Source organism: Lepidochelys olivacea (genome assembly GCF_965140295.1).
Source record: "Lepidochelys olivacea isolate rLepOli2 genome assembly, chromosome: 16".
Lineage (NCBI taxonomy): Eukaryota > Metazoa > Chordata > Testudines > Cheloniidae > Lepidochelys > Lepidochelys olivacea.
This window is the reverse complement of record NC_140426.1, coordinates 7,277,655-7,291,409: the sequence shown is the minus strand read 5'-3', so window position 1 is coordinate 7,291,409 and position 13,755 is coordinate 7,277,655. Positions and strand designations below refer to the sequence as shown.

Below are 13,755 nucleotides of genomic sequence, written 5' to 3'. Positions count from 1 at the left end.
ACCTATCATTTAAATCAGCTTCTGTACCAGATGACTGGAGGACAGGTAATGTGATGCCAATTTTTAAAAAAGGCTCCAGAGGCAATTCTGGCAATTACAGGCCAATAAGCCTAACTTCAGTACCAGGCAAATTTGTTGAAACTACAGTAAAGAACAGAATTATCAGACACATAGATTAACTTGATTTGTGGGGAAGAGTCAACATGGCTTTTGTGAAGGGCAATCATGCCTCACCAATCTATCAGAATTCTTTGAGGGGGTCAACAAACAGGTGGACAAAGGTGATCCAGTGGATATAGTGTACCTGGACTTTCAGAAAGCCATTGACAAGGGCCCTCACCAAAGGCTCTTAAGCAAAGGAAGCAGACATGGGATAAGAGGGAAGGTCCTCTCATGGATCAGTAACTGGTTAAAAAACAGAAAACAAAGGATAGGTATAAATGGTCAGTTTTCAGAATGGAGAGATGTAAATAGTGGTGTCCCCCAGGGGTCTGTACTAGAACCAGTGCTGTTCACCATATTCATAAATGATCTGGAAAAAGGGGTGAACAGTGAGGTTGCAAAATTTCAGACAATGCAAAATTACTCAAGATAGTTAAGTTCAAAGCAGACTGTGAAGAGTTACAAAGGGATCTCACTAAACTGAATGACTGGGCAACAAAATGGCAGATGCAATTCAATGTTGATAAATGCAAAGTAATGCACATTTGAAAACATAATCCCAATTACACATACAAAATGATGTCTAACTTTGCTGTTACCAATCAAGAAAGAGATCTTGGAGACATTGTGGATAGTTCTCTGAAAACATCTGCCCAATGTGCAGCAGCAGTCTAAAAAGCTAACAGAGTGTTAGGAACCATTAGGAAAGGGATAGATAATAAGATAGAAAATACCATACTATCACTATATAAACCCATGGTACTCCCACAAGTTGAATACTGCAAGCAGTTTTGGTTGCCCCATCTCAAAAAAGATATTAGAATTGGAATAGGTACAGAGAATGGCAATAAAAATTATTAAGGGTATGGAACATATTCCGTATGAGGAGAGATTAAAAAGAGTGGGACTTTTCAGCTTGGAAAAGAGATGACTAAGAGGGGACATGATGGAGGTCTGTAAAACTGTGATTGGTGTGGAGAAAGTAAATAAGGAAGTGTTATTTACTCCTTCACATAACCAGGGGTCACTCAATGAAATTAATAGGCAGCAGGTTTAAAACAAACATAAGGAAGTACTTCTTCACACAACACACAGTCAACCTGTGGAACTCGTTGCCAGAGGACGTTGTGAAGCCCAAAACTATTACAGGGTTCAAAAAAGAACTATATAAGTTTATCCAGGATAGGTCCATCAGTGGCTATTAACCAAGACGGTCAGAGATGCAACCCTAAGCTCTGGGTTTCCCTAGCCTCTGTTTGCCAGAAGCTGAGAGTGGCGGACAGGGGATGGATCACTTGTTAATTGCCCTGTTCATTCCCTCTGAGGAATCTGGCACTGACCACTGTAGGAAGACAGGATACAAGGCTAGATGGATCATTGATCTGACACAGTTCTTAAGCATGTTCTTAAGCACGGTGGTAAAAGCCACTCTGCCAGAGTGGGAATTCTCCTTCATGGAAAGCATGGAAACATAACAGCTTTCCTGGATCACGGTGGCTACTCTTTTTACATAATGAGCATCCTTCTATGATAACCCCAATATCCCAGATCATGCCAAGCCATTGCTCTGGCCTTGGGTCTCAGCATGTCTTGGTGCACCTCATGAAATCCTCTATGGACTTCACTATTATCCCTCAGATACTACGATGATGGGCAGTGATATAAAACCCACAGAGAGAGAGAGAGAGAGAGAGAGATGTAATTGAGAATTTCTTTTTCTGGCACTCAGGAATGACTACCATTCCTCTACCAAAGAGAAGTCCTGCTCCTTCATAAGCCAGGGACATCATCCTTCTTTTCTCTTGGCCAAGTCATTACTGTCAGCACTACTTGGAGCTGCGAATCTCCTTTAGTGACTCCTCCCAGCCTGACAGCATATATCCGTCTCTCCTCTGCAAATGAGTCTCCCTTTTCTGGAGGGGATTCGACCGTTACTGTGACCATCGTCTCCACCAGGATCCTCAGCCTGCATGGGTGTATTGTACTACGAGCCTCTGCTTCTGAAGCTCCAGTAACATTCTCCACAGGTGTGCTAACGGATGGCTTCCTAAAAGGTGCCTCCAAAGGCTTGTGATCAGTTTGAATTAGGACTGTTATTGCTGAAAGTGAACTAATGAAACTTTCTCAATGCATACAAAGCTGCAAGCAACTCTTTCCCACTCTCTGCTTAGCTTTGTTCTGCAGTATTAAGCTCTTGTGAGAGATCTGCTACTGGCTTGGCTTTCTTGTATTAAACCTGCTCTCAACCCATTTTTCAAGGCATAAAACTTGAGAATTGAGAACTGTTGGGGTGTGGAAGGGGACTGGGTTACTGGAATCTAGAAACTTCTAGAAGGTAAGCAGGGGCAAGATAATATAATTCTACACCAAGAGGGCTGACTCTTTTTATTTGCCAGTCTTCATTGCTGAAGTCACTGGATAATTGTTTCTCATTCTAAATGTAGTAAATGTGAATGCTACAGATCAATACTGCTAATGGGTGACTAGTATGTAGGGCTCGGTTCTGTCACCCGTACTTACCCTGAGTTGTATTTTACTCTGGCATAACTCACACGAGAGGTCACGCTCAGATTGGATGAGCTTCTGAAGTCAAGGATCCCCTGGTGATGGTGCATATTGGCACTAATGACACTGCATCATGGGATAACTCATAGATTATAGATAACGGCAGGGAACTGAGAAGGGTACTGAAGAAGAAGCTAATGAGCTAATTCAGTTCAAACTGAATGGAAGGATTAACAAAAATAAATCTGCAACTAGGGTTTTTGATTTCAAAAGGGCTGACTTTCAAAAATTAAGGAAATTTGTTAGGGAAGTGGATTGGACTGAAGAATTTATGGGTTTAAAGGTAGAGGAGGCCTGGGATTATTTTAAATTAAAGCTGCAGAAGCTATCGGAAGCCTGCATCCCAAGAAAGGGGAAAAAATTCATAGGCAGGAGTTGTAGACCAAGCTGGATGAGCAAGCATCTTAGAGAGGTAATTAAGAAAAAGCAGAAAGCATATAGGGAGTGGAAGAAGGGAGGGATCAGTAAGGAAAACTACCTTATTGAGGTCAGAATATGTAGGGATAAAGTGAGACAGGCTAAAAGTCAAGTAGAGTTGGACCTTGCAAAGGGAATTAAAACCAATAGTAAAAGGTTCTATAGTCATATAAATAGGAAGAAAACAAAGAAAGAAGAAGTGGGACCGCTAAAAACTGAGGATGGAGTGGAGGTCAAGGATAATCTAGGCATGGCCCAATATCTAAACAAATACTTTGCCTCAGTCTTTAATAAGACTAAAGAGGATCTTAGGGATAATGGTAGCATGATAAATGGGAATGAGGATATGGAGGTAGACATCACCATATCTGAGGTAGAAGCGAAACTCAAACAGCTTAATGGGACTAAATCGGGGGGCCCAGATAATCTTCATCCAAGAATATTAAAAGAATTGGCACAAGAAATTGCAAGCCCATTAGCAAGAATTTTTAATGAATCTGTAAACTCAGGGGTTGTACCGTATGATTGGAGAATTGCTAACATAGTTCCTGTTTTTAAGAAAGGGAAAAAAAGTGATCCAAGTAATTATAGGCCTGTTAGTTTGACATCTGTAGTATGCAAGGTCTTGGAAAAAATTTTGAAGGAGAAGGTAGTTAAGGACATTGAAGTCAATGGTAAATGGGACAAAATACAACATGGTTTTACAAAAGGTAGATCGTGCCAAACCAACCTGATCTCCTTCTTTGAGAGAGTAACAGATTTTTTAGATAAAGGAAACGCAGTGGATCTAATTTACTTAGATTTTAGTAAGGCGTTTGATACTGTGCCACATGGGGAATTATTAGTTAAATTGGATAAGATGGGCATCAATAGGAAAATTGAAAGGTGGATAGGGAATTGGTTAAAGGGGAGACTACAACGGGTCCTACTGAAAGGTGAACTGTCAAGTTGGAGGGAGGTTACCAGTGGAGTTCCTCAAGGATCAGTTTTGGGACCAATCTTATTTAATCTTTTTATTACTGACCTGGGCACAGAAAGTGGGAGTGTGCTAATAAAGTTTGCAGATGATACAAAGCTGGGAGGTATTGCTAATTTAGAGAAGGACAGGGATACCCTACAGGAGGATCTGGATGACCTTGTAAACTGGAGTAATAGGAATAGGATGAAATTTAATAGTGAGAAGTGTAAGGTCATGCATTTAGGGATTAATAACAAGAATTTTAGTTATAAGCTAGGGACGCATCAACTAGAAGTAACGGAGGAGGAAAAGGACCTTGGAGTATTGGTTGATCATAGGATGACTATGAGCTGCCAATGTGATATGGCTGTGAAAAAAGCTAATGTCGTCTTGGGATGCATCAGGAGAGGTATTTCCAGTAGGGATAAGGAGGTTTTAGTACCGTTATATAAGGCACTGGTGAGACCTCACCTGGAATACTGTGTGCAGTTCTGGTCTCCCATGTTTAAGAAGGATGAATTCAAACTGGAACAGGTACAGAGAAGGGCTACTAGGATGATCCGAGGAATGGAAAACTTGTCTTATGAAAGGAGACTCAGGGAGCTTGGCTTGTTTAGCCTAACTAAAAGAAGGTTGAGGGGAGATATGATTGCTCTCTATAAATATATCAGAGGGATAAATACCAGAGAGGGAGAGGAATTATTTAAACTCAGTACCAATGTGGACACAAGAACAAATGGATATAAACTGGCCACTAGGAAATTTAGATTAGAAATTAGACGAAGGTTTCTAACCATCAGAGGAGTGAAGTTTTGGAATAGCCTTCCGAGGGAAGTAGTGGGGGCAAAAGATCTATCTTGCTTTAAGATTAAACTCGATAAGTTTATGGAGGAGATGGTATGATGGGATAACATGGTTTTGGTAATTAAATATTCATGGTAAATAGGCCTAATGGCCTGTGATGGGTTTTTAGATGGGGTAAGATCCAAGTTACCCGGGAAAGAATTTTCTGTAGTATCTGGCTGATGAATCTTGCCCATATGCTCAGGGTTTAGCTGATTGCCATATTTGGGGTCGGGAAGGAATTTTCCTCCAGGGCAGACTGGAAGGCCCTGGAGGTTTTTCGCCTTCCTCTGTAGCATGGGGCACGGGTCACTTGCTGGAGGATTCTCTGCTCCTTGAGGTCTTCAAACTACAATTTGAGGACTTCAATAGCACAGATATAGGTGTGAGGTCTTTTTTAGGAGTGGTGGGTGAAATTCTGTGGCCTGCATTGTGCAGGAGGTCAGACTAGATGATCATAATGGTCCCTTCTGACCTAAATATCTATGAATCTATGAATCTAAGAAGAATGTCCAAACCATCTTCTCAGAGATTGTACCTGTCCCGTGAGCAAAGGAAGGCAGAACATTCTGGAAGTGAACCACAGGCTGTGAAGTGGTGTAGGGTAAAGTAGAGTAACATTGGTCCTTCTTCTACAGGAAGAGGGGGCTGTACAGTGTGGATGGCCTCAATCTCAGTAGAAGGGGAACCAATCTCTGCAGGACAGGCTAGCTTGCTTAGTCAGGAGGGCGTTATAGTAATAGCAAATGGGGAGGATGAACAGAGGGAAGATATGAGGACTTAGCTCAAAATGGAGATTTGAGAACAACATTACTCAAGAAGCACACAGACATGAAGAGAAGAAATTAATTGCCTACACATCACTGCTAGGAACCTGCGTAACAAACCAGATGAGTTGGAATTGCTTGTTTATGAGCATAAATTCAATCTAGTTGGTATAACTGAAACCCGGTGGAAAGATTCACATGACTGGAAAGTTAAAATCAATGGTTATAACTATGCTTGGCAGATTTTTTTTTTAAAATTTTGATGGATAATATCAATTTTTATTTTTAAGCATTTTAAATTTTTTTAATCTATTTAGATGTTCACAGTTGCAGGAAATTATGGGGGATCAGACAATAATTATTTAATGATAGCAGATGTTGAGATTCAAAAAATTAAAGCTTTGTAACCATTAAAGCAGAAATTGTCAACATCACAGGGTAAAAATATCCAAAGTAAATATCTTAAATCAAACTGATGGGGTGTTTACCACACACTTGCCCAGAAAGAGTTAATGAAGACTGAGAAGGGGGCTAATTAACACCACATGCCACAGCTGAGGGGAATCAAGTGGCTAAGTAATCCCATGACTGAGTCAGGCAGCCCAGCTGAGGAGGAATGAGCTGGGCTGGGGCTATAAAGACAGGGAATTGGAAGCAGAGGCGTGGTTGGGAAACTCTGCAGTAGCTCCCTGGGAGAAGGGAGGTGCTTTTGGGCTAGCAAACCCGGGGTGGGGGGGTAAACCAGGAAGGTAGGGTAGGGCAGGGCTCAGGGAAAGGCAGTAAAGTCTAGAAGGGAACAAACCTTGACTGCTAGCTAGAGGATCCCTGAGCTGGAACCTGGAGTAGAGGGCGGGCCTGGGTTCCCCTACAGGCCACTGCAGGAATGGCATCATGGGGCAGTGATTGAGACTGCTCATGTGCAGAGAGACTTTGAAAGACTTTGGTACCCTGGAAGGGGAAAATGCATAGACTTGCCGGAGGTCTTGTGCTGTGAGAGAAGGGCTGCAGACCCAGAGAGAGAGGTGGAGAGACAGCATGTAAACGCGGGAAGGGGCGCTGACCTTGCGAGCTATTCCCCACCGTGACCAGGAGGAGGTGTCATCCTAGCGGCGAGTGAAGTGCCCCGTCACAGTTGGTGGAGAATGCGGGCAATGATGGTTGCCCTGATACAAGGGGAGTCTGAAAGACTGTGCAGGAGATTGCCCCTGATAGAACGGGAGTGTGAGAGACTCACAGACGGTTTGAGACAGCCGCCCCTGATAGAAGGGCAGTGGGAAAAGCTGTAGAAGAGACACTTGAGGCAAAGGGACAATGGAGCTGACATGTGCAGAGGCCTTCTTTGCGAAGGGCAGGTGTACCCTCCCAGGCTGGACCATTGAGCTGCCACCCACTGTCCACTGCTACCACCTGATCTCCTCAATGCCAGTGCAGGTCTAGCCAGACCCCCAAGTTGTAACCCTGAGGTGCCAATGGTGGTTAGACAACCTCCGTCCTAGAAGTGGCTGTAGTTAGCATTACCTCTGTCTTGCCTGGACTGAGCCTCAACCATGCCCCAACCTCTGGACCCTCCCTGGCAGAAAGCCACTCACAGCAGTTCCCTCCACTCCCCCATGGAGCAGCAGATGCGTTAGCAATGTTAGTGATCGACAGTAGCAAAGGCAACTGACATATCTAATAGCGCAAGCAGGGAGACCTGATCACTGTCCATTGCTAGGAGATCACTCACCAACGCAATAAATGCAGCCTCGGAGTCAAATCCAGGTCTGTACCCAGCCTGACAAGGGTCACAGGGCTCTGACGCAGACAAGTACTGTGAGAGCTGTGTCACCACAACTCTCTCCACCCTTTTAACCAAAAGGGGAAGGCAAAAACCTAGACAATAGCTGGTCATATAACAACAGGTGTATGCAGACCCACTTCATCCCGCCGCCTCCAGCAATGGACCCAGTACTTTCCCGCTAACCTTCACTAGCCAGAAGGGTCTGGGTCTGATGCCCTACAGGCCTGCATGCCCTTTAGGGACAATATCTGCCCAACACATCACCAGAGGAATTAAAACAACCACATCCCTCAACTAGCAAAGTGGCCGATTCCAGAGGGATTCTGGAACAAAAAGTATAGCGATAGGCTCAGGGACAAAGAGGAGACAAGGTGCACAGTGCCAGAGAGAGACCAGGGCCGCCAGTCCCACCTGCGCTCCTGGAAGCCATCGTAGGTTGAGTCATTCAGGTAAATGACGGGAGAGCCTGGGGCCGCTATCGTCCCTCCCTCAGGGATGCTGTAGGACGCCAAACCATCTAGAAAAGAAGGCCACAGAGCTGAGAAAACACGTCCGCAGCCACTTCCCATTTCTCTGTCCACAGGAGGGTTTCCTCTTCCTTCTTGATCTGAGCAAACACTGGTCAACAGGGAGCCGTAAGGGCCTGGCACTCACACTGCAAGAGTGGGGCTGTCAATGTGTCCTCATCACAGTGCTGGGGACAGGCAGCCCAGGGACCCTGGGTAGCCCCTCTAGAAGGGAATATGGAAACAGGTCCTTACCAAACCACATGCAGCCGTAGAGCTCCACCCTCATGCAGACAGTCATGGGCAGCTCCGTTACAGGGATCACCCGAATATAACGGGCAATGATTGGGGGCCGAAGATCTTTCAGGACCACATCGTATGTATCAATGTTGCCTTGAATCACCTGGAAACAGAGGATGACTTAAGTGACCAGCTGCAGACATAGCAGGACACACACTCATGGCCTTAAATGCAGCTGGAGAGAGTGATCCTGGAAAAAAGAAGCTGGCAAAACAAAGCACTACTTCCTGACCACAACACTGCCCTGAAGGACCAGGTGGCACAATCACAGAGCCCCTCACTGCTGTGTGCAGGATGGGGGGCTTGGGAGAAGCTGAGCTCTGCAGTTTGGAGAGAGTGGGAGAAATTCAATTCTGGTGTAAGTCCAGTGAAGTGAATAGACTTAAACAAAGGATGATTTTGGCCCAGAATGGTCAGCATGATGGGGCCCTAAACCCTCTGCCTCACCAGCTGACATCCCCTTTTCCCTCACGTTGGAGGCTGTTCATGCTATAATACATGATAAATTTAAAAAAAATTATTATTATTGATAATAACAATCTGACAACATGAAGGAGCAGCAAGAGACTCGTAATGGCTGGTGATACACCAGCAGGAACCCTTTGCTATCCAGGATGTATGTCGTTCATTAACAAGAGAATCAAAAGCTGGCAATCAATGTTTACTGTGTTCTAGTCTCAGAAAAAGTAGCTCAGTATGACCTGCTGAGCATTTCCAGTGATGGAGAATGTCACTGCAATAGTTAGCATTCCACCCAGAGCTGGATTAAGGTCTCGGCCTAGTAGGCCCAGGATCTGGGAGTCATGTGATTATGTCTGAATACCAGCTGCATTAACAGAAAAAAATGGCTGCTTGTTCTCATGGGTGTTGAAAAAAAATCTTGAAGACATGACCCGGGTGTAACCAATGTAGCACCGTCTGCTTGAGTCTGAAGAGAGTCTGAGATGATAGCTCTGAGAGGACCAACAGTCCTGAGTATAACCCTTCTTTTACAGACAGGCATCCAGCATACTTCCTATCCTACCCACCCCATCCCTTGACCTACTGATCCATATCCAATCCACCCCCATTCTGTATGCCCTCCCCTCCTCGGAAAAGGGTACTCTGGGTGGAGGCCTGCTGCTCTCAAGACAGCAGAAAAGATGGCTCTGCAGTTTGTAGTTTAGGTGAGGAGAGGAGACAACCTGGCTAATGGGAAGGTGGTGGGCACACGGTGTCAGATCTGTATTTCAACATGTCTTGGCTGAGCCTCCATGCAGGTGGGGACTGCGGGTTAGCCAGGCAACCCAATCTCAGGTGAGGGTGATGGCTGGTGCTTGGGGCTCAGATATAGAGAATTGTGCTGCATATCCTAGTAGGCCGGGGACTCAGGCCCTGCGGCAGAGCCCTTGGCAAGGTTTAGCACTGACAGAAAGGTGAGCTGCTCTAGCGAAGGCAGCAAAGGTAAAGGGGGACTGTATCCCCTGGAATTCAAAATCCCTGCGGCTTTTCCAACTGCTGTGGAAAGCCCAGAGGCTGTATTGAGGGGATTGTCGCCCTGTAAACCCCCCCTTGCACCAACCTGCCTGCCCTGCCGATCTTTCCAGGAGATCCAGTGCTCCCCATTGCGGCTGTAATCGATGCGGTAAGCACGGGCGAACTCTTTGCCTGTGGCACGGGCATGCCGTCCCTGCGTCCCGATCAGCGTGATGAAAAAGAGCTTGTGCAGGTCGATTTGGAGGAACTGCACATCTTCCGGCTGCAACAGGCCTGCTGGGCACCACGCTCCATCCCCTTCTTCCCTCTGCAACCTGATGGGGTGAGAGATGCACACCTAAAAGGCCTTACTCCCAAGGATTTAGCCTTCCAGGCACTCCTCCCTCCCAAGGAAGGAACTGCAGCATGAAGGGGCACAATCCTAGCCTGTGGTTCTTTGGCACAGACACTGTGACTTCTTCAGTCCATCCATAAGCCACTCCAGGGCTTCTGCAGCACTGTGAGGCAAGAGATGAACAAGTGCCCCAACAGCTGACAGTCACTTTGGCATAACTTATTGCTAGCACGCCTTGTTTACACTGACATATTTGGTACCCCCAGCCTCCAACGAGTTCAGCAGCACGGGGGTTGACAATGCTTTAAGTGCCTGTGTAGAAGAGACCTAAGACTTCATGTCAGCTTTTCATCTGTAAATTGCACTGAATATATAGATATATGCTATGATACTAAAACAAACAAAAAGCCTACGGTAAAAGCATGCTGTCAGAGGGCTTTCCGTTCACCCCTTCCCCTGGTTCTGGTCATGCAGACAGAAAGCAGAAGACCAGAAGTCCAAAGTGCAGGCAATGTGATGTTTATTGGGGTTAGTTCCAAACAAATACATCCATAGCGCTACATGCCAGCAGAATTTGTTCCCCAGTGTTCCGTTCCCAGCTCTGATGCCGCAGAACATTTACCCTGTGTCCCCCTTCCCAGCTCTGACGCCGCAGAGCCTTGCCTGTGTCCCCATTTCCCATTCCCACATCCTCCTTCTTAGCAGCCCCAAATATACCTGCAATGCATGCCCCTAGTCATACCCCTTACAACAGTGGTCCCCAACCTTTCTGTGAGAATAGCACATTGCTATTCCCAACAGACAGTGGCGGGTGACAAACAGCCCGCCACCGAAATGCGGCAGTGGAAAGAAGCCTTGCCGCCGAAATACCGCTGAGAAATGGCAACGCTTCTCATCGGCATTTCGGCGGGCAGTTCTCAAGTGGCCGCACTCGGTGGTGGCATTTTGGCGGCGTGGTGTCCTGCGGGCGCACACAACTGCCCCGGCGGGCGCCACTGCACCCGCGGGCACCACGTTGGGGACCCCTGCCTTACAACTAATGGTCATGTTCCATTTTGGAGGGTTGTGAGTCTGGGATCTTCCTCCCACCTCTTTTGCATCCCATGGGAGCGGTAAGGAGTGAGATTGTCTTCTGGCCAAAGCCAGGCTTTTCTTTGGCGTTTAGTGTTTCTTATAAAGAACAGGAGTACTTGTGGCACCTTAGAGACTAACCAATTTATTTGAGCATAAGCTTTCGTGAACTACAGCTCAATAACTGATCACTTGACCTTGGCTTGAGAGAGGCGCCAGGCAGCCTTCCAGGGTATGCTCATACACTCCCACCATACCCAAAACACTTTAGTTCCATCTCTTATCTCTTTTCACCCCATCTGCTTTGTGGGCAGAAGCAACACATAATGTCTTTGTTCACACATCAGTAAGGATATAAGAATATCATAAGTCAAACCCAAAATTCTATATCAGGCTAACAAACAGGCCTATACACTAAGACATGCCATACGGCTGCAGAGTCAAAACCTCCAAAGGTAGGAAATGCACAATAGACAGGCTGGATGGTGCTCAGGGCTGTGTAGCAAACGAGGACCGCACAGGTGGATGGGTCTGCCTCAGTCGCTGCAAAAGTTGACGTGTGCAGGACGATAGCTGGTTAAAGTAACTGACACCCCACCTCCGATACGTGGATTCTATCACTGCGTCTCCCCTTGACTTGTGTGGCAGCAAGAGCTACACTGTACTTCAGGGTGCGTCGCAGACTTCAGTTTAAAAGGAGCTTTAAACCTTTATTTTGTAAAAATCTTATTGAAATGGCAAAAAGCCGAAGTACAGAATATCAAATGTGAGCCCTGAATTGCTTATGTTTAATAAAAATGAATTGAAGTGGCGATTTTTTCACTGTATCGTCTCACTTTTTTGTCCCCCTTTTGTAAAGAAATCTAAAGCACCCTGGGACAGGCCCTGTCCTTTGGCCGCATTGTTGCTCCTCATGTGATGATTCCTACAATATCCGTGATACACTGGGAGAGTTTGTCTGGACAGCATTTCAGACCCATAGCTGAACGTTGCTGTGCCAAGCTGAACCTGACAAGCTTGACGATGAACCTGACACAGCATGAGAACCCAGCCGAGACCCACCGAATACCTGTGCAGCCAAGGTGACCATTCTCTGAGCTGGGAAAGAGGAGAACGGGAGTTGAAACCTCCCCTCTTCCAAGAGGTGTTTAAATTCCTGTGAACCTCACTGCCTTATTTTTCACTACAGCCAGGACCACCAACCTTGCAAGCAGTCAGGGGAGACCTGTTGAACATCCCCACCCTTTTCATTTGATAAATGAGTTAATAGAGAGCTAATGGGAGGTCCCCACAGACCCAGCTCTCTAATGTGACAACCCCCATTCTTATCCACTGCTCCACACTGCTTTTCAGAACGGCTAAGCCGGTTTTGGTTACCCTATCTCTCACCACTAAAAAACACACTCCTCTCCCAGAGTGAAGGACAGAATCCAGGGTCCCTGATACCCCTTCTGCTCGTGCTGACTAGTAAACAGCTGTGTTACCCACAGGGAAAGTGTGTGTCAACTCTTCCTTCAGTGGCTGGTCTAGAACAGGGCCAGCATCTGTTCCTGTGGTTCAAATGGTAAGGCCCTAAGCTACCAATGAGAAGGCTGAATGGTCAAACTGTGCTGCTGACCTTTGTGGGTGGATGACAGGGCTGTGATGAGGAACTCTTAGCCCCGGTCTACACTGTGGGGGGGTCGACCTAAGATACGCTGACTTCAGCTACGCGAATAGCGAATAGCATAGCTGAAGTCAGCGTATCTTCCGTCGACCTACCTGGCCATGAGGACTGTGGCGAGTCAACCGCTGCTGCTCCCCGGTCGACTCCGCTTCCGCCTCTCGGGAGCAGGAGATCCAGAGTCGACGGGGAGCGATCCCTGATAGATTGATCACTACCCGCCGACCCGGGTGAAATCCTGCCCTTAGGGTGTGCTGCAAAGTGAAGGTGTCGTGGTAGGCAGACCTCTGTTAGCTTTTGTCTTGCTAGCCCAGAGAATAGCTGTGCTGATGTAGTGGCACAGGCTAGTTATCAGAGTACAAGCCCTCCAGGGATCCTGGGTACAAACTCTGGTTGCTACCCCGTGTCACCAACATCTATACAGCTTGTTACCCAGGCTAGCTAGATTAAAGCTAATGATGGTGTGTCTATCTGTGCCACACTCACACCTTTGCTTGCAGCGGAGACATACCCTGGCCACAAGTTTTATCCCGGAGGAGGGAGGGAGGGGATAATCTGTAAATTGTGGTGAGACTCCCCAGTTGCACATTTTGCTTGTTGTGACCCACTGGTGAGCATGAGTGTTGTGTGTCCCCTTCTGTGCCCAATACACTGAGGAGGAGAATCTGTGACAGCTCTGGCTCAAAGCTGGCACAAGCTGTAAATATGCATGTTGTGAGCTCTGGAGATCATCAGTTCAGTCCCAGAACTACCCACATTAGCTGACAGCTGTCTTCTATATGATGTGACAGCTGGAGTCTCCTACCACCCAGACTATAACAACATTTCTAAAGAGCCCAATGTGTGCACCACACTCTCTCTTCACACTCATTGTACTGCCGTCCAGGGCCCTGCAGTCATAGTAGGTCTGTCC

At 46.5% G+C, this 13,755-nt stretch overlaps 1 protein-coding gene across 2 annotated transcripts in view; it reads right to left on the bottom strand.

Annotated features, from left to right (window-relative positions):
- LOC311531922 (discoidin domain-containing receptor 2-like) overlaps positions 1 to 13,755 on the bottom strand; it is a 158,844-nt gene that overhangs the window by 55,529 nt on the left and 89,560 nt on the right. For both annotated transcript variants that reach the window (XM_084649782.1, XM_084649783.1), the window contains exons 4-6: positions 9,860 to 10,088; positions 8,254 to 8,401; positions 7,904 to 8,009 (exon numbers count right to left, since the gene is read on the bottom strand). In XM_084649782.1, the coding sequence (XP_084505908.1) occupies positions 7,904 to 8,009; positions 8,254 to 8,401; positions 9,860 to 10,088 (483 nt within the window). The remainder of the gene's footprint in view (positions 1 to 7,903; positions 8,010 to 8,253; positions 8,402 to 9,859; positions 10,089 to 13,755) is intronic.